General features: G+C 43.4%; 1 protein-coding gene across 1 annotated transcript in view; it reads right to left on the bottom strand.

Annotated features, from left to right (window-relative positions):
- The window catches only part of CDH4 (cadherin 4), a 433,344-nt gene that overhangs the window by 60,540 nt on the left and 351,156 nt on the right, over nucleotides 1–21,648 (bottom strand). Inside the window, exon 7 of the mRNA XM_065849749.2 lies at nucleotides 17,576–17,748. Within this exon, the coding sequence (XP_065705821.1) occupies nucleotides 17,576–17,748 (173 nt within the window). The remainder of the gene's footprint in view (nucleotides 1–17,575; nucleotides 17,749–21,648) is intronic.

The following is a 21,648-nucleotide window of genomic DNA, read 5'->3' on the forward strand; positions in this document are numbered from 1 at the left end:
CCAGAGCGGCTCCCTTGTTGCCGGCTGCTTTTCCGGCCGCACAAAAGCCACAAACCATGTTATTCTTGACTTGATGCCAAAGAACATTTTCTACCTGGATTTGAATAATGTGAATATATTAATTAAAGTTGATAATGGCTGAGAATGATTTCCATCAGCAGTAGAATGATGCTATATTTATCATTATCTATGAGATTCTTGTACCTAACTGTAATTTATACAGAGAAGACTTGAAGTGACGTGACTTGCCATCTTAACAAGCTGGCAAATAACACTTTTAAAATTACAGAACATTGTTTTCTGAGACAACAGGGTTCATTTCTCATTATGTGATGGAAAGTAGGGAGAGGAAATCAAGGCCCCCAGACTGTTCACAGGGATCTAATCCCACCCAACCAAACCCTCACGCAGTGGTGGACCATGAAGGCCCAGAACTCAGTGAGGTCAAATTCATGGCATTGCTCTGGTACTGTCTCCGTCAGGGTGTGGGCACTGAACAACAGCCCATAACTATGCTTTTGTGGCACTAGAACTTAAAAACAGCTGAACTGCCTCTGACTTCCAAAATTACTTTTTATAGCAGGTCACTGGATATAGACATACAACTAAAAATTCTGGAAGAAAACCTGAAATAAGCATTTCCTATAAAAAGAGGTCTTACTGATATAAAATTCATGAAATATGAATTCATAAAATATGCAAACCAGATTCACTTTTCGCTAGTAAGACTCAGAAACATCAATAACTGACAGAGGTCAAAACGGTTTGCAAAACAAAACAGGAAAAAACCATCCTGGAACCTCAAAATCCCTGAAAGCTGACGACAAAACTGCTTTTGGTTTCAGCAGACCTAGACTCAAAGAGAGAACAACAACAGGAATCTTCTTAAATATTTGTTGTTAAGGTAAATCTAAAATGATTGTCTAGCACAATGTTAATTACATTGTACAGCAATCAAAACACAGACGCCGAGTCTAATGAATCCCTCCTCTCACCTTTGGAACAGAACTGGAGTGTCTTGTTCACCTCCTTATTAGCCCATAAATATTCTAATTAGGAAGCGACTCCAGATGAATAGGATTAGCAATAAGGACATTTTAGACTAGGTACACAAGAGATACTCAAAACTCTCATGTCTTATCTAAGGCTCTCCTGACATTTATAATCATGTAGAAACGCTAAATTTACATAGCTCTGCCTAATTAGACATGGTTGCAATTATGTTTGTGGGCTTCCTTTTTTTCCTGCCCAAGTACAACCTACACTGTCAAAACAGGAAGCGGGAACTGAATAGAAGCTCAGCAAGAAATAAAAGTATTCTTTGCTACTTATTTCTTGCTGGTTCTAATTTGAAATTCATATTTCAAAGCCGTTCTTTTTAAGATCCCAGGCAAGGACTGGCTGTTATGGATACAAGTCCAGACCACTGCTACTTTAGATGTAAAAATGTGCTTTTTTTAGATCAGCAGCATCTGAAGAGCAGGCACTAAACCAGGCCAAATTCTGCAAAAGGTGATACATGTTCTGCCTGTTCTTGATGAGAGCAGGAAACAAAGAAACTCATTTCCTTTGAGGACCATAAGCTCCCTGAAATCCTCACCCTGCCCGTGTATTCTGCTGACCACCCTGTGGTTTTTGGTTTCAGTCCCTCTTCCCAGCCTGAAAGTAGCCGAGTCTGACATTTCTGAAGTAATTCTGTTTGCCTTCCTTGGCCTTCAGAAAGATGGGGAGAAGCAGGTAATCCATCAAGCTATATTTTCTGTGTAGCAGATGCCGGCATTATTGGGTAAGGATTTGATAAATGATGTGTACATTATAATAACTGAATTTCAATATATTGCCTTTGATGTCTATAATCACAGATAGAGTTCTTTCGCCTTAGCTCAAGCATAAATCAAAGTAAGTGATACGCACTCAGTTCAACATACTTACAAATTTCTGTTTCAGAACTCAACCATAATCATGAAAACTCATCCGTGCCAGCAGCTTCACCCACACGGGGCTCAGATGGGAGTTATGGTAGGTGGAGATGGCCACACACATGTATACACTCTTGGGATTGAGGCAAATAGCCACAAATCCATTTTATCGACTGCTTAAGGTTTACTCCTAAATAGCTTATTAGAAACCCGGCATCTTCTTTGACTTCCTTCACACGTTTCGAGCTCCATGCAAATGGTGCCAGCAGAGTTCTGGAGCCCTTGGAAGCCAGGTGTCCTGGTGGCAGAGGGCACTGGCCCTAAGCATGGCTGCACTAACAAATACCTTCTTAGTAGAGACTCGTGAGGAATGAGAGAACAACCAAAGAGTGGTGTTGAAAACCTCCTGTCTACAGTTTTGCTGCTTGGAACGTGGGAGAGGTTGAGAAACAACAGTTCTGCTCGTGTAGTTTGTGAAAGTCAAAATTACTGAATTAAGAAACCAAGTATCTTCCTTCTAGCAAACGGAAGAAAAGTGGATCATGCAGCAAACGGACTCACTGAGCAGCCGAGATCAGGAACATCCGCCAGGTCCAGAGTCAAGCCCAGACCAGCTGAAACCCAAAGCCCGCTGAAGCCCAACTGTGGCCTTCACACGAATTTTACACTCAGGCTCTGCTGAGCTATGAAGAGCTGGTGTGTTTCTGAATATCTGCATGAAATAAGTGCAACACTCTGCTCCTAAAAGGATGTAACTGGCATGATTTCTTTGGCTGGGACACCCACCTCATGCCTGCTTTCTTATCAAGCTTTCTGATCAGGAGTTGGATCAGTCAAGATAGTTGGATCTGAAAGCTTATGATGACAGCTCAAGGAGTTGAAACAAAATCAATAACCGTACAAACCCCACTCCCATCCTCTGCTCTGCTATATTTAAGATCAATCAATATGCATAAATGCCTAGCGCCAGGCACATCTGCACTAGTCTAGCACATAATCAACTTTGTCTTGTCTCAGCTTAATATAATTTTCCACCATATTAGCAGTCTTTATGATATCCTGTCTTTGCAAATAGACGTAATTCAGAATCACTACATAGTTCAATTGGATTATTTGAGTCGCACACTGACCCACACTCACAAATCCGCCCTTCAGTGACAACCTCTCTTCCTTCCACTGCAGCTGGGACTACAGCCACGTTTCAGTGCTTGCAAGGAGGTGACATTCGAGGCCACAGCCAGTTTTTACCAATACCTCTGGCAGAGAAATTTGTGTGTGTGTGTATGTGTGTGTGTGTATACTTAACAGACTGGGAAAAGAAACGAACAAACTTATCAAACGCCATGCTGAAGCATCCATTAAAAATTGCACACACTTTTAATGACTTGGGTGAGGGTTGCTGTTGCATAAATTTATTTAACGTTAATGTCCCTTGTTTGCTGTAAATTTCCCACTGTGAAATTATCAGGGCAACCCTAATGGAGCTGAAGCCTCCAGCTGCACTCTATGATAAAGGAGGAAATAATTACGAATTCCTCTGGGAAGCCAAAGAAAGTCAAAGATCTCCTTCGAAACTGCTCCCAGATGAGCTGCTCATCAGCAAGCTCCGGAGGTGCAGAACCACTCTCCAGAGCCGGGGAGAGCAGAAGGAGCAGGACGCTCGAGCTGACGACGACTCCGCCATCGACTGACATTTAATCTGAAAGGATTGAAAGCTGGTGTCTGCAACAGCTTCTGCCAAGAAACATATGAACAGTCACGACAGAGCATGGAAGTGGTTTTATGTTCCAAGTTAGGATGATACTGTGTAATTTTACATCTAATCACCTAGTGCGAGACATAACCACCAAACACAACAGCTCCAAAAGCTCACGCCTGAAGCTCTGGCAGATGCTATCGTGAGAGGATGCTGAGCTACTTGGGTGGTCCCACCTAAACCAGCATCTTCTGTATCCTTTTGAACCCAAAGTTTATAAAGTTTGTCAGAGCTCACATGACGAGCCGAAAAAAGGATAAAAAATAGTAACCGCAGAAACTCTTCTCATGATGCATAGAAGATAGAGAGCTTCAACCTCTTCCTTTAACTGCAATGTCCCAGCTACACTTCATTGTCACCTGACTTTTCTCCCAATAATCGTGAATATTCCCAGTTTTCATGGGATCTCAGTTTTCTCCCTTCAATATAAGACATGCTACATGACCAACACCATTCATTTATTAACAAGATCTGATAATTTTCAAGGCTCCGTATGTCCAGTCACCAAAGACGGTAAGCACTAGGCTAGTTTCAGCAAGCAGTTGCTCCTAAGCCTGATTAGGGTCTGCTCCCTACCCCTTCATTCCAATCTCCTTCATCTTCCATCCCTGCAAACATCTCCTCCTCCTCTTTCTGTTTTATCTTCATCTTTGTCCCTCCTTGTATCTCCCTGTCCCTGGAGAGGCAGAAGGGTGCAGGACAGATGTTTCTCCCTTCTCCACATCACTCTGGGACAGCCTGGCCATCGGTGACCAGACCAGGCAGAGCTGGAGACCCCAACCCCTGTCTCCTCCCCACCACCACGATCCGCCCTTTGGTCAGCTTTGAATTCACACCCAGTAACCAGTGACTCGATAAATGGTCAGACTGAACCTCTGAAATGATAAAACTCATTCCTGGTTAGGAAAGCAGAGAAAGATGAGAAAGAAAATCAGCTAACGGAACAGACAGGCAGTATTTATTCAGTCGTTCCCCATGCGTCGCTCACAATAACATGTTGCAGTGCAATTCAGGCTTGTTTCCCAAGAACAAATATAATTCTTATTTATAATGCAACAAAGGATAAAGCAGCTTTCCTGATTCTGATAAGTGACTCTGTGATTATTTCTTCAATAAAAAAAATCATCATGTCTTTCAGATTACTCTTTCATGTTTTATTCTGGCTTGGAACAGAGAAGTCACAGATGAGTGTCTCTGCGCCTTGAGTCACCTCGTTTATTTTCTCATTTATAAAACCCAGAGACCCGGTAGAGAACACTTCAACGGTGCTTAAGGACTTTTGAACACCGGATTGAACTTTGCAAACTGGACCTGCAGTGGCGTATGACCAAGGCATGGCTGCGGAGAGTGTCACCGTTTATCAGATAATTGCATCCTGCAAGACGATAACGCGCTGGCGAGGGGATCGCGGCGTTATCACCGCAGATCACGACATCACGCCCTCCTTCAATAGCGGTCATCCGGCTCTCCGAATAAGCAGGGAACCAACAGGCTGCTGGGAAGCCTGTCAGCAAAACGCCTGTACGGTGCATAACATGTTCCAGACATCGCTTGCTCTACCGAAAGGGGGTGAAAAACGTTAAATGAAATGTAATCACCCGCTTGGACTTTCTACTTGCATTCCAATTTTTCTAGCAAAAAAATATACCACGTTATTTACTGTGTCTTCTTTTAAGGTAGCTGTCACCATGCGAGTTAGAAACAGTAAACATACTAAGAATGGGATTTTCTGTGTCAAAGTGTCCCATTGAAATTCAGACACCTCCTTCTCACAGTCTGTGCAATACTGCGAAGCAAACGGGGCCTGGACCTCATCGGAAAAAAGTCCCCAAACAAATTCTGTGTTTATGTAATGATGTATTTATTTAGGGACACTCCAAACAGATACAGCTGGTTAGGCTTGAAAATAACTGCATGTGAAAACGCAAACAATAATTTATGTAACTTCAAACGAGTTTTTGCAAGATGTTTTGATGTGTTTTCCCTGAATGCTCCCCTGCACATCTGGTTGTTCAGGATGTAATTTTGCCCACCTTATTTCCTACGGACGTTGTAAGAAAAGCACGGTGCCTGTGCTCTTCTGAACTTGCTGGGGTGCAGCATCGGGGGTCAGCACAATAGTGCAAAATCCATTTCTCCAGTCTGTCAGTGAGCCTTCGAAGATGCTCAGACTGCAGGCAATGGTCACTCTGAGTTACATTAATAGGCTCTTATTGCGAATGGTGGAATTAGCTTTCAGAAGAACATCCCTAAATACACATTTTGATAAGGTAGGATGACAGTAGAGGCAGAGACCGGATGGAGAGCTGAAGGGGCCCGAGGATGAAAACTGGTGGAGAGTACTCTGACAAAGTGGTTTTTCATCAGAAGGCACTGCAAGTGAAAATGCTCCCCAGGAAGAGCATTCCAAACCTCTCCCTCACTTGGAATTTATTTTTACATTGCAAAATAGTCCCTTTTAAAATGGTTTTAATGGCTTGAGATAACTTGGACAAGAATTGATCTTTTAAAATGTCAAACATCACTTTGAAAGACCAATATCAATGTGACATTTTTCCAGCTATTAAAATAAAAACGTTGATTCCTGCCAGATTTTTTCCTGATTGATAATTACAATTTAGAAAATTCCTTACTTTCTCCTAATCTGAGGGTGGAAAACCCTTGTGGGGCATTTCCTGCCTGGTCTGGATCACCTACCTATATGACTACTGATGCTTCCATCTCCACTCACGCGGATATAGCTGGGATATTCCTCAGCTCCCTGTTTTGTGGGTTCACAGAAATGTTGTCATGGCCAAAGGAGCTGCAGGTGGGCCACCCAAAAAATCCATCTGATGTCCTGCAGACTTCCCTGGTTTTCGAACTATTTTACATGCACTAGTAAAGCTTGTGGAAAGTCAGTTTAGATATTCTATACCTGCCGCAGTTGGGGCAGCGATTGCTTTGCAAACAGCTGATGTGTTGTGCAGACATTCAGTGCCTCTCCAACAACCCCTGATGGAAGCTGCCTCCACTTCTCATCCCTAGAGTAGATTTTTTGATAGCGAGAAGCACTGGTAACCCCTTCAGATTTTCTCTTTATGCTCAAATATGCATTCATTCAAACCACATCTAGCTGCTGATTTACAAGCAAATACCATTCATTACCTTTTCTGTAAAACATCATGTCTTCTGATATCAAACATCAAGGGGGGAAAAATGCACATAATTTACAAATCTAATAACGCATTTCCCATCACACTCCTCTGCATTGCCATGGCCACAAAAAAGATGGAATCAGCCAAGATGAAAGCATTTTCAGGGCTGAAGTTTAATGGCTAAAATAATTGCAGAAACATACACATGTCCAAAACAAACCACTTCCAGGATGAATAATGCGTGGAGTATCCTCTCATCTACTACTTCACTTCATCCTGGTACAAGCTCCCCTGTGAGCAAAACGTGTACAATATATTGTCGGGTATTTCAAACACTGCAGATCCCTGCGGCCGGGCCAGCTCCACTCTGCTGCAAACAAACCGAGGGGTTTGCACAGAGTTAAAGAGAGAAGATGCTGCTATTCTTATCTCTCTGAAAATCACCTTCAGAAGGTGAAAACAACGCTTCCTAAGTAGGAATTTTACTTGGCATATGGTTGCTTGGGTGGTACCAGCCCCCCCCTTCAGAAAAGCAGCTATCTACCAGAAAAACTTTACCAATTCTACAAGAGTCACTTGGTGTTGACTTACAAACTCTGATTCCCATCCTCAGGTAACAGAAATCAGCCTGGCCAGTTTACCCCCGTTTGACCCAAACCTTTAACCATTAAACCAAGATTCTTCCTAATGAACAGAGATGAATGTGAAACTGCAATCTATTTATTTTCCAGAGAGATGTATAAATTAAGACTGGACTGGACAACTTATTGAATGTCTGGAGAGTATGAGTCACCACATTTTTATCCAATTAGTTCTCCTTCTAAATTTTAGCCATCAGATTTGAGGTCACTTAGTATGTGACCTGTTTACTTTAACAGAAAACTACATTCATTTTTCTAGAAAAGCATTTGGAAAAGAAAGCATTTTAAGTGCAAAAAATGAATAGTTCGAATAAAACATCATTGTACTGACATATATGCCACTTAACGAGGCTCTCTTACACCAAAACCCCACAATTTTTGAAAATTAGAATAACAGAACAATGAAAGGAAAATATTTAGCCTAAAAATTATGAGGAAAAATGGTGAGGTTACCACGACAAAAGAACAAACCGCCTCACGGCTCTGCTGCTACAGGCTCCTAGATGCTTTAACGTGCAATTCTGGAAAAAATCACACACAGCTCCTGCCTGCACATGACATCTTGCTGGCCTTATCCAAGAGACCCTCTCAACCTGCACTACATGGAGAATATTCCAAACCTCAGTACCTGACGCTGCGACTATTTATAGCCAGTCTACTAATGCTTGGAAGCGCCCAACTAAAACAGTTCTGCCCTTCAAAGAGTTACCTTCTGTCACCTTTTGGGATGCTAATTAGTGCAGAACTCAAGGAATTAGACAGTATTCATGGTGCAGAATAGCAGCTCCCACATTTCTGTCCCTGCACACACATTTCTGTCTTTTCGGATGCATTACATCCCCAGCAACTCCAAACTCCACGATCCTGACATGGTTCCAAAGCTCTGATGAGATGCGCTATAAGACACTAGATGTATCACCATTTTATTTATGTTTCACAAAGCACGTAACAGTCTCTCCATTGTTTACACTGATGACTTTCCATTTTAAGAATACTTTCAGAACACAAGACTATATCTGTTCTTCTGACAGTCACATTCCTTTGCATTTAAGCTGCCTTTTTCTCATGCTCTGATAAGAAAAGTAGCTGCTACAGACTGAAACATCCTGTAAAGCCATTCATGCTCTGGCAAACACGTCAACGATAATATTATAGGAAGAAATGTAGCCAAAGATGCTGATAGGAATGGGTTGTGTTATTAAAAAACACTACTAGGTCTATGAAGAAAGAGTTAACAAAGTCTCTTTAAAATGCTAATAACAGACAATGGTCTGTGGATAAGTTAATTAGTGGAACCAGCTTGTGTTTAATTATTTCACTTGACCTGGTGCAGATTTAGACAATAATCCCTTTAGAGAGCGGAAGGGGCTGGTGGAAAGCAAGTGATGTACCAGAAGAAAAACTTTAAATCTGCCTGAGCTGAGCAGGTAGTCTTCTATCTAAAATTGGAATGCTATACTCTTCTCCACTGTAAAACAGGTTCAAATGGAAAAAAATGCAGGTCTGAACCAGAGAGATTATGCTAAGGACCTGGTGAGCTTTCCACTCCGATACTTAACTTTTTTTTTTCCCCCGCCCTATTCAGCTGGGATTTTACTACTGAATAATGTATAAACCAACCCACTGTAGTCAGAAGTGGGATTTTGCGAGCAACTTGAAACAAGGGCAACCAGACTGTACCAGATCTCTTGGAACATACTAAAATGTGTGCGAAGAAAGAAAAGGGTCTGTAGACTATCAGCGTATATGGAATTTACTTAAAGGAGAGGTTCTGAAGTTTTCTGCATTTTTAAAAAGAGAACTGATTAGGTTGGGTATCAGACTTATTCTTGCTCAGCCTCTATAATAATCGGGTCCAATTAACCTCACATGTTTGTTTTAGCTGAGCAGGTCAACCCCAAATCATGAAGCTTTTCAATTTGGTAACACCTCTTCAATAGCTTGCCCAAATAAGAATAAGAAGTCAACAGAGATTAACATGTGATTCAGTGCAATCCCACCCAGAGGCTATTGCATCTGGGTGCTAGCAACGCTTAAAGGAAGGCAGGTGTATAAAGGAGAGTCGAAGCCAAATGGAAAAAAGAATTCAAAAATCAAATGGTGAGCTACTGTGGCAGGTGGTAAATAGTTCCATACGCACTGTCTGAGTGGGAGGAAACTCTTCATTTCAGTCAAAGGGTAGGACTCATTCTTGGTGGAATCAGGTCTATGTGAGACATAAACTGGCTGTAGGTTTACTTTTATATACCACTTCTCTCTGCTCTGTGGTTCAAGCATCATTCTGTGTGCATCTTCAGAAGCTACACACAACGCATAGGGACTCGACGTGAAAAATGTCACACAGCATGACCCAGTTTTAAATACAGCATCTCAGCAATGCCAACAGCTAGGCAAAGAATTACTGAAGAGAAGTTCAAAGTTAGCATTAAAAAAATTGGTAGGACTGCTTATCCTGGCAACAGGTTGACTGTGATTTTCTAAATCCCAAAGAGTTTGTTTTGCATAGACTGAAATAACGGGAAGAGCGTGATAAGGTTTCATGGAAACTATCAGACTGAGCAGCTTGCTCAACCAAACAGGCTCCGCTCTGCCGTGTTTTCCCAGAGAGTGCAAAGTGCTCCTTCCCAAAAGCAGAGATGTCAAGGATTAAATGTCACACATCGGTCAAGGATTAGCAATACGGGCAGCCATAAAGCGTGCTCTGCCTGTCCAGGCAGTATGATTAAATACGTGTTTGTTGTGCTTTCTTATTTCCTTCATTAGCGCTTCTCTTTGCTCGTCAATGTTATTAACTTCCACCCCACCTAGTGATGGCAGGGCCACTGGTGACTGAGCACAGGGAGGATCGTGAGTGAATGTGTGAGGATGAAACCACGACTAGGCTAAGCTTACACAAACTCACATTCATCACGCCAACGGATCATCACCATTTGTACACCCAGCTGGGCTCCACCCTGTTACATCTGCGTCCTGATCATCTTGATGGTGAATTTTTTGGGGAAGGTAAATATGACTGTTTTCCTATCTATTCAGTGGACTCCCACAGTTTCCAATCTATTTAGTAGCCTCTTGTTTTGGAAAGCTGTTTTGTTCTTTAAAAGTTTCTCTTATGTCCAAATACTCTTTTTTTTTCCTTAGTGAAACACCTACTCATGCTATTGTCTTCCAAGGCCCATGGCTCAGAGCCCTTCCTCTGTCAGTACAATATTCTATCTAGATATCAGGTTTTTATCAAGGAAAATAAATAAAAAAAACCTTCCCATATATGCAACATCTAAAATCTCATTTTTAGTGAGTTAAAGCAAACAAGCAGAAAACCAAAATTGCAGATGATTCTGGAAACACCCACCAGAAGGACACACTGCTGTTCAAGAAAAGCAAGCTGGGGAAAACATTATTTCCAGGTACCGCAACAAGGCTTCAAAAACGCTGACACAATTCCCTTCCTAATTAAAACAAATGGTGCTATTTCTATGACGAGGCCTCTCTTGCATCTTTCCCATCCCACAACGAGGGCTACAGAGGAGCCCATTAAGCAATGCTAGACCCACAGTGTTCAGAGCAGATTCCAGCCCTCCCCATCTGCCAACTTCTGGTATTTCAAATTACTACAAGTGGTCCTCCATTGGGTGCACAACGCATTTCCAAAGCCACTAAATAGGGTTAATAAAATGAACCTCCTTCACTGATGAGTGGTAGTGCTCCTCACCATAATTTGCTGCAAAAGGTCATTTTTGTCTGTAATGAGCAAATGAAATGCATGCCGGAATGATGGAGCAAGCTCAAATCAGTCCTATGTACAATGTAGAAACATAAACCAGAATCAAGCATAAATCTACTGGCTAAATTCAGCTTATGGCTAATCAGCTCTTCCTTTGACAGGATATGCTGCTGTGGAAATGGGATAATTTCATAACTGAATAACTTAACCAGTTTTACCTTTAAGTAATGTTTTCAGGCTTATTAATATATAAAGCTTCAGTATTTACATTTTTGCTACATGGACCTGAAAAATGACAAGGTAGTGGGAGTAACACAGTATGCGGTGATAAATGACATTTATAGAGCAGTTTTCATCCCCTAGAAGGACTCTGTGCTCCCCAGATCCCTGGGAGACAGCGAGGGCAGAGCCTGGGGTGCGACAGTGCTGGGGCAAAACGCTTCTCAACAGCAAAGGGAAACTGTGTCAGAAACATTAATGCCAAGGCTGGAAGGGAGAAATAAAACACAGTCTGACCTGCTGTACAGAGGATGCTACGGCATTTTATTTGCTTACCTCTGTCGAGACTCCAGTAGTTTATGTCTGGCTTGAAGACATGTTCCACAAAGACTTCCAATCGTTATTTGAATGCTGCGAGAAGTGGAAAAGCCACTTACCCTCGGAAGTCTGTGACAGTCCATCATCTCAGTCACTGGAAAATACCTGGGGAGCCTGTGAGTCTGGAAGCTAAATACAGGGGCTTGTGGTCCAAAGTCGAAGAAGTGGATGTGCCTCACAGGCAAAATTGCTGCTAATCTCTCACTCTCGTTCTCCTCCTGTGAGTTCAGCTCTGGATGCACTTTTCTGCACGTTTTAATGCAGTGATATGGGAACTTCATTTCTGAAAGCATACTTGTGGCTCAGCAGAATCTAACAACCTTGGTTTTGCTCTTCTCCAGAAAAAACAGAGAGAATGTGAAAACCAAAATCTCTCTCACTTTAAAGAACTCCTGTAATAGATATAAATAGCAAATACTGTGCGGACTAGATTGCATCTGTCAGAAGGTGACATCTTCTAACCAATTTTGCATTAGTCCTCACTGCTCCTTGGAGATGGCTAATTTGAGCAAAGAAAATGGGAAAAAGAATTTTTTAAGATGCACTCAGGCCATTGAGATGTAACTTTCCCTCAGTCTTTGTATTTTGTCAGTACACATACACAACTGATCCTCTGCACAGATTCACTCGTGTATCACTCGTATCATGTCAAGATCCTTCAGCCTCATGGCCCAGCAGATGTTCCTCCAGCTCTGCTCAGAGGAGGAGGCGCAGTTTGCAGAACAGCACGTTGAGATGCAGTGAGGGCAAAGAATTAACACGGGTGACCATAATTTAGAACAGAGTAAAACCCTTTTGTTGCATTCCAGAGCGGAAAAAGGAATGAAAGCTGCTGGGTTCTCCTGTCAGAGGAAAATTTCCTGGTACGAAAAGCAAGGCTCAGCCTGTGTTACCTGTTGGCTACATTTAGAGTATCAGCTGGCTGGAAGAGCCAGGACCAGATTAAAACCATTGTATTTGGGTAATCTGGATTTAGTAGCAATCCCAATGGATAAATTTCTATCTCTGGTGCAACGCCTTGTTTACTTCCAGCTCACATGTGAAATGAAGTTAACAAGGAGGTTTTGAAAAGCTGCTTCAGTGACCTGGAGATACATGTACCCAAAATAGTTACTACAGATGGTAAAAACCAATCCTTGTTCAATTTCTGGAGAAGCAGAATACTGATGGGTTTTTTTTTTGTTTAACATAACATTTCAAAATTCTGTTCTATCAGAAATGTCTAGTTGCACCAAAACCAGAGTGCTGGAAAAGAAATCAACTGTCTCTGCCAATAAGAAGAACTTTTCCTCTTGCCCACAAGAATCCTGCCATTTCATTCATAAATAAAATAAGCCACTAACTCAGTTGTTGGCAGACTCTCCCTTTTATCTTTCACTCACTTGAGAAAGACTAGCAACATCATGTTTTTGGAAAGCCAAGTGTAGTAATCATAGAATCGGATTTCATGCATTTTTAAAAGCATTTGCAGCAGCAGAGCTCCAATCACTTTTAATAGAAATATAAACATACAGAAATTCGGAAGAAGCGACTCAGAGCTCCTGACTTTCTTCATTTCTTCAGTATGAGACGACTGTGCTTGGAAGAGACTCCCTTCTGAAGGAGACCTCAAAAAGTTAGCAATATTATACTACAAGCACCGCAGAGCCAAAATACTCAAATAAGCCTGGATGACATTTGAGATGTCTCCACATTTCTTGGCCTGCCAGCGGTGTGGGATCAACCGGCTCCTTTTCTCTCACTTCTTTCCCCCCACCCCTTGATTGCTCCAAGTCCGTGTTCATAAAATATTTAGCAGAAGCTCTTCAGAGGATGATATTGCCTATGCTATAGCTCCAGTGCAGGTTTGCTGTGCTGCTGAGACAGATACTCTGCCACCAGAGGAATCACAAGAGCTGATGGAGTTGAATGAGGGTACCAGGAGCTCCCCGGGCCTGGGATCCATCCCTGCCTGCGACACCAGCCTGAGCGGCAGTGGGTAAGACCAGCAAACGTGCAGAATAGGTCTGGTCCCTTTTGCACAGTTATAAGGAGAAATGTTACTGCCATAAATACACTAACACGGTCCCCTCCTACCCCCTGAAGTTGGTTACGACCTGTCCCGCGTGTGTTCACAGCCTTCCCTGTTAATCCACACATTTTGTGCTCCCACCATTATTTGATCTTTCCCTCCCAGTTTCATTAAATGAGGTACAGATTTCCTACGTTTCCCTGACGTTTTCCTGTATTAGAGCAAATATCTGCTTTTAACCTTTTCATCTAAGCCTGGTTGTCTGAATGTACCTTTGAACCTCTGGCGCACTCTAAATCCCTATCATTTTCCCTATTAATTCTAGGGATATATGTTCCTTTGTTCCACCTTTGGCATTTCTCACCCTTAGGCATCCAGGGGCTTAAATCTGGCTGTTGCTAAACTGTCCTCCTTTAATAATTTTTATGAAGTGCAGTCCAATTATTTTTATCTTCCTTGGGGATCCATTCAATTAAGCGCAGTCGTAATGAGTGAATGGACACAGAGCATTGTAACCATATTTACATCCAGATTAATGGGAAGCAGGTAAGATAACTTTAAAGCCATCAATATTTTAATACCTTGGCTTTTCATTTCACTATCTTCAGTGTCAGACACATTTAGAGAGACTGGCACAATTTGAGAGGCTGAGTTTTTAATTTCCTCCTTGGTTTGTGGAAATGAGGGTTTAGCAACAGCAGCAAACTGCATGAATTTGTCTTAAAATAGGTTTCTTGCAGGTTAACCAGGACACTTCTCATGACACAAAACAAGCTGGAACACTTTGTCCAATTCCTTGGACATTTTATGAATTGAAGGTAATATAAGAAACCAGTGAAGAACTGATTTTTAAGTGGAGATGCTGAGATCATCAGTAAGTCTCATTTAATGAGCATGCAACAGAAATGCTGAGCTAGAAACACCAGTTCTGAAAAGACTTTTCTCCCCTCTAAAAGACAAATGCTGGATGTGGCCCATGGACCTGCCTCTCAGGTACGGAACAGCTTTGACAGTTATTTTCGTACCTGCTTTGAGGCGCTTTTGCATTGCATGAATGAAGCAGAAGGGTCCAATGGAGACTGAAACCTGCTTCTGTTTCAACACAGTTGAACATAATAGTGTCATAGGCACTGATAAATGTGTCAATAAGCATTTGGAGAAACAACTGGTATCCAGGGAATTTATCTTGGTTGCAGTAGTTTCAGCTGAATAGGTCAGATTTGTTAACATTTTAATTTACACAAATCTGCATTCCAAATTCTGCTCTTCGGTTCCTTTTCCTAACAACAAGAAAATGTCAGCAGCAAAACCAAATTTACTCCTCTAATAGCTTTCTCAAGATTTCAGGAAAAACAAACAAAAACAAAAAACCAATCTGTGGTGCAGATACGGGAGTGCTTAAACACATTTTCCCACTTAGATCTAACACAATTTTATGTTAATAGAACAGAAACTTTTGCCAATTCCAGATGTAAGCCTGAAACACAGCAGAGAGCGCTGGGAATAAGCGTGTCCCGTACCTTCAGGGCAGCCCCAGGATTGTGCCCAGAGCTGGTTGTTCTGCCTCGATCCAAGTGTCCCTTGCCCAACCTGGTGCTCAGCTTGGGACACCCAACACTGTATTTCCATATCCAATGTGCCAGCTCGCCTTGATTTCCCGGACCCAGCGCAACAGGGGACCTAACGAGAAGCATATGGTTCCCCTGCGAGGTTTTAAAAGATTTCAGATGCAATGAGATAAATCCAAAAAAGATGACTGCTCTGCCTTACCCTTTCCCCCTAATTATCACCTGGCTTCTTTTTTCTGGCTGATTCGCCGAGATTAAAACCTCTCTCCCATCAAGCTATCCCAATCTATGTCTCTGAAATTAATATAAACCGACGACCTTTCTCTACCTGAAAAGCCCTATATTAAAATGCTGGCCCCCACTGATGTCAAGGGGGCAATAACAGTTCTGTCGTTTCCATAAAATCAGGATTTTCCTGGCAGAATTCAGATCCCTCCTCCGAGTACTCGGCCACCGTCCCCCCGAGGGCTGCCAGCAATCTCTCCAGCGCTTGTTCCTCCTCTTTGACTGCGAGTACGCTGCAGGCTTCAGCACTGCCCAGGATAATCTACCTGCTTAAGATTCAGCTAAATTTCCAGTTCTCTAAATAAAAAGAGCAAGAAAAGGTCAAATCCGCCCTAAGTTGTGCTTGCAAAGTCTGCCACGCCAGGTGGGAAGGGGCAGGCTCCGGTGTTCCTCCTGTTGTGCTCCTTTGCCTTCACATCTGGAAAGCTCTCTGCTCACCCCACCTTCTCCTTGCAAAGCTGTTTCACTCAGTGTCTCCCCCCGAAACGGTGCCTGGGGCAAGCCTCAAACCCGCGCCGTCCCCAGTCGGCAGCCCCAGAGCCCGTGCTGGTCCCAGCAGCCGCCCGTCTGCCCCATGTGCTGCTGCTGCTGCCGCTGCTTTTATCCGCCCTTGGCAGCGGCTCGGCGGCCGCGTTGGGATCCCTCCCAAAACCACCGCGCAGCTCGGAAGCAAAATAGGCCCCAGGCATGTGCATGCAATGGGCACAAACCCGGGCGGGCAGCGCTTCGCAGAGGGCTCAGCAGTGCGGCCAAAAAGTGTCCCCGGGGCTGATGTGGAAGGGAAGAAAGCCCGTGAGGTGCTGGAGGTTCCCAGCACTCTGAAAGTTCCCCGGTAGGAACTTTCCTCCTGCCCGCTTGTGGGGAGGAAAGCAGAGGAGGTAGAACAAAACCAGCTTCTGGTGCCTTCTCTCAGAAATGCAGCACATTAGGCTCTCTCAGCATGGATTTCACTGGACTTGTTATCTCTGGGGACTGCCCAAACTTAAACATCTGAGCCTATGCAAGTCCTTACTTTCATATGCACTGCACAGCTGTACTATCGGTGGCTGGCTGCTCAATGAACAAACAATACTTCCCATCAGCTGCAAGTTGATTAAGATCTCCTAATTGACTGGACAGGTGACACTTCACGAGCTGCATAGTTCAATGGGGAAACCCCTCAGAACTTCAGTCCCCCTCTCCCTGCACACGCACTGATCCCTGTACCCTTCTTCCCCAGTCACTCCAACCCACCAATGCTACATTGATTTTGTTTAATGTGTGAGGTACAAATGCTTTGTCCCTGAGCTATATTCATAACTAGATAAGGCAGAGCTCTGACAATCATACTATATAGCTTACACTGGCAAGAGTATGGTTTTGTCAGTAAAAATGAAATTTCTTCTGCATTTGGAAAATCTGTACATTGTAAAACACCAGGAAGAAGAGGCACTAAAGGCAGAACCCTACGCACAACCAAAATCAGTGGGAGACATTTTCCTAGTTTGAAAACAACACAAGGATGCCACCATGAAACACACAAAGTATGTTGAATATAGGCTGTGTAACTGCTTCCAAAGACAACAAAGAACTAAGAAAGACAGGCCTAGAAGGGCTATAGATGTATGGCATTTATTTGTTCCCTGACAGGAGGTGGACAAATGCCACTTTATTCATCCCCCTGGTCCTTCTGGAGTATTTTCTACATCTTTCAGTTGTACAAATTCACGCATAGAAAATATCAGCTTCATGAGCTTGAAGATTCTCCCAGGGTTTCATCGACTGATATGGATTAAGACAAAAATATCCCATCAAAGCTATGATGCCCCACAGCTGCTGTAGAAGCAAAGATCACGATCTCCATGCTGCAACTCAAACTTTTAGAGGTTTTGTATTCGAGATCGGATTTGGGCTTTGCAAGTCAGCAACGGGAAACCTGGAATGATGGAGTTTCAACTCACCTCTCTGTCAAGTCCGGCAGCCACAGTGACAATGTCTCCTGTCTCGCTGTTAATCGTAAACATATTTTGCGATGGGCTCTGTGGGGTCTGAGTCACGATGCGGTACCTCACCATCCCGTTCGCTGTAGTGCTATCATCTGCGTCATTTGCCGTCACCGTCATCACGTAGGTACCTGGGAAAAAGAGAAGATGAAACATCAGGACTATGGTATTGCAGAGCAGATTGCAGTCCCGGTGACCCCGGGCATGCATTTTACTCAGAAACGCTACAGAGTAGACATCCCATTTCCATCCAGTCAGCTAGGCAAGGCAAGGATTACGAAAACAGCAACACTGCTGAGATTAGATGATCTGTAAGGATACTGATTACACATAACCGGCATACAGTGAGAAGCCATATGAGGATATCTATGGTTAACTTCTAATTCTTTCAGTGATTGTAAGTTTTAGGGCAGCATTTTTTTGTCCTGCAATTTCATATCGATTCTCAAAGGAGATTTTTCTCCGTCCAATCACTGCATTCACATGCATTCAGAAGTAGAGTTTAATAGTGGAAAGCCCATCAGACTTCTCAGCAGCTTCAGGAGGACCCTATCAACACACCCATGCCCAGTGCAGAAAGCAACTCCCTGCAGCCTCCAGTTCTTGGAGAAACATCCACCCTTCCAGCCCCTTCTGGAGAAAAAAACCCATTTCTGCAGAGCAAATGGAACAGCTGCTGCCCAGCAGGACAGAAAATCAATGAATTGGTATGTGTGGCCAGTGATGTATTGAATCATTGGTTTGTTTCTTGCTAATCACCAGTGTCTTCATTTGCCTTGCAAAAAACAATCCCTACTTTCTAGATACTGTTGGGAGTGCACTGATGCACTGACAGGCTCATTATCACTGGAGTTTGGCAGCAGGGTGTTTTGCTAAAGTGGGAAATTATCATTATGAGGGTAAAAGATGTTACTTGATTGGATGGACTCCTGCAGCTGCTTGGTCCTGTGACCCCCCAGAGCCCATAGGGCCCAGCTTTACGCTTGTTATATTGGTAGGAGAGAATGACTGAAAGGGCAGACGCGTACTGCTTACAAAAGCAATCTGCGACAGTGGATGAATGTAATGATACGAGACCTGAAAGGAGGAGTGGGAGGCAAAGACAGACAGTGAAACCAGACAAAACTTCATTTAGCGACCATCAAAACCCAACAGCATCAATGGAAAGAGGGAAGGTGCTGCTCAAACACTGCTCATTCGGGAACCCTGAACAGGCTGAACCAACTCATGAGCCTGCCACGCTAGTGGAGATGCAAACCGGTCCCAACAAGAACCTGAGCTGATTCATGATGGAGCAACGGATTGTTTTCCAGAAAGAGATGAGTTTGTTCTGCCCGCTTGGTTAGACGTGAGCCCCCAGCAAACTGGAGGACGTGTGGCTACATCAGCGCTGCATCGTGTCTCATCTCATAAGCCCAGATCTCCAGTTTGATCACAAAGCTCCCAAGCTCAGAGAAAGCAGAGAGCCGCAGAGTTTGCATCTGTTTCCAGGAAGAGTTTAAAAACATATTCCATGTTCTAAGGGGTAGGCCTACCAATGGCTGCAGCATGCTCCAATTTTGTACCCCAGACAAGTGTCTTTAAGCCACTCAGCACCCAGGTAACTGCCCCAGTATCTTCCCCAGCTTCGGGAAAACAACATTTCTCAGTATTAGCAATAAGTGGCCTCATAAGTTTGTATTTTTGCACTGTGGAAAGTGCTTTGCTGATCTCCTTCCATCTGGCTCAATCAGGCTCTTTTTGTTCTCTGCGGTGATATATATCCCTGTGAGTTTTCTTAGTTCAATAAGAATTATAGATTAAAAAATAAATGAATCTGTAAAGCAAATTCTAATGATGAATACATTCCTATCTTTCTGCAATAATCCTGATGCACATTTGTGAAATGAAAACAAACTATTCAACAACTTTTAACATTTTTCCGATCAATAAACTTCAGGAAAGGGAAAGAACACTAAATTGAAACAAGGCTGCGCAAGCAATGAATTGTCTCCTTTCTTTTCAAGCATTATTTTTTTTTGCTCTTTTGCAAAACCAGTTATCATGAGACAACTGATACAAATAAAGAAACCAACCCTTAGATAAGTACGGGGGAAATGTAGAGAAGAAATGTAAATAGGAAATACGCTGAATGGGATGTTTGATTTGGAATTTATGTTATCTTAATACATTCTACACTGAAAATATCTCTGAACAGAAAGTCAAAATGTGGGGCTAATGAAAACAGAAGTGGAAGAGGAAAACAGAATTATTTTAGGACATGTGCAGTCTTAGGACTTATTCCAATAAACAGGTGGCATTCTGTGATTCACTTCCAGTGCAAGAGGCAGCTCAGAAAGGGATGTTATCTGGGCTACTCAGTTCAGACAAGAGCACCTGCAGTTCTGGTCCCTCCTCATCTGGGATCTCTCACCTGAATCATGGTTTCCAAAATAAACCAGCGCACGTGGGAGATGGTGGCTCCCCGGTTTGGCAGGGGAACCCACCAGGGGAACCCACCAGGCTGCTGCTGCGGTGGGCACGGGGTGAGCTGACAGCAGCTATGCTGGGCATGGAGTCTATAGCAGGTCTCCTATGCTCCTTCCCTGACCTTTTTTGCCTTTTTTTTTTCTTTTCTGCAGTGTAGCATTGGACTGATCACATCTGCTCTAGAAAAAAAAGGACTATTTCAACAGCGCTTGACCTACATCCCCATAAAGGGAGATGGGATTGGACAAATGTCTCTAAAGTCATGAACTGCGCACCAGGGAGCTGTATTTCAAGAGGCAATCTGCTCCCTATCTCATATCTTTAATTTCGATTATGAAACCCAACCACAGAGAAAATACAGAGAGGAACTCGGCATTAATTACTAACTTCTAACTTAATAAAGCATCCTCTGCAAAGGGCCCTGTGTGGCTGCAGCACTCGGCAGCGCATGCTGGAAATGCAGCAGGCGCTTCCCTCCCCTCCCCGGGGCTGCGCTGACCGCAGTCTGCTGGAAACCGGCTGCAAACTGCTCCTTCCTCTGCCGGCGGGATGGCGGCTGGAATGCCCGTCCCGCTCTGCGCACATCTCCCACCCGGCAACGCCGACCAAGAATAAGAGCGTGACGGCACCTCCCGTTACCCGCTCCCGGGGGATGCGCTGGTGTAACCCACACTCACCATGTACGTTTCACTCTGTTTGCTGTACATTCAGTCTGTCTTTAAGCAAGACCTGTCCTCTAGATACCTGTGTGCTGCAGTGAATGACATAAACATATATCCATGCATGCACATATTCAATAGAGTGATGTGGATATATACTGCTGCAGCGTCTAACATCTTCTGGGGCCTGTATAAAGTCTCCCGCTGTATTAAGATGGCTGGTGATGATTTACCTGCTATAAAAGTAAATAATGCCACGTTTCTGTGTCCTGTGCACGGGGACGTATCTTAATACGCTTTATATTAAAAGAATGGAAATACATACCCATATCCAGCCCCTGCTACTACACAAATGAGGCAAATAAACAGTGGCAGGCTGCACAGCTCTGGAACTCTTGGGGACTGAGGTTGGTATTGTTAGGGTTGCAGTGGAAAAGCACAGACTGCCCAATCCAGCCGGCACCAGGCGTGTGTGCGTTTTGTGGAAATTAAAGTATTAACCGCACCACCTTTAAATCCCCGTGCCCTGCCAGAGCAGAGGAATACTGGGAAAACTCCTCCAAGTCACACTCAAGACCCCCACACTGTACGCTCCCATTTCTGGATCAGGCCCTGCCAGTCGTGATGCAGATGTGAGAGGTTTATAAATGGAGCAAGAGTGACTTTATGCTTTCAGTGTGTGGCACAAGTATTAGTTTTGTTTTTCTGCTCTGAAGGGCTTGCTCTCAACCCCACTGACAACATTAAACGAATGCAAGAAGTGCTGAAACTCGGGAATTTGCTCCGGTGTGTCACATAACGAATACCTGGTGCAGACAGTATTCGATATAACTATATTAAACTACACACTTGGCCTGCTACCTCAGGTAAGTAACCTGTTGAAAGAGAAACATTTCTCATCTA

The sequence above is a fragment of the Patagioenas fasciata genome, chromosome 16, assembly GCF_037038585.1.
Source record: "Patagioenas fasciata isolate bPatFas1 chromosome 16, bPatFas1.hap1, whole genome shotgun sequence".
NCBI classification, from domain to species: Eukaryota; Metazoa; Chordata; class Aves; order Columbiformes; family Columbidae; genus Patagioenas; species Patagioenas fasciata.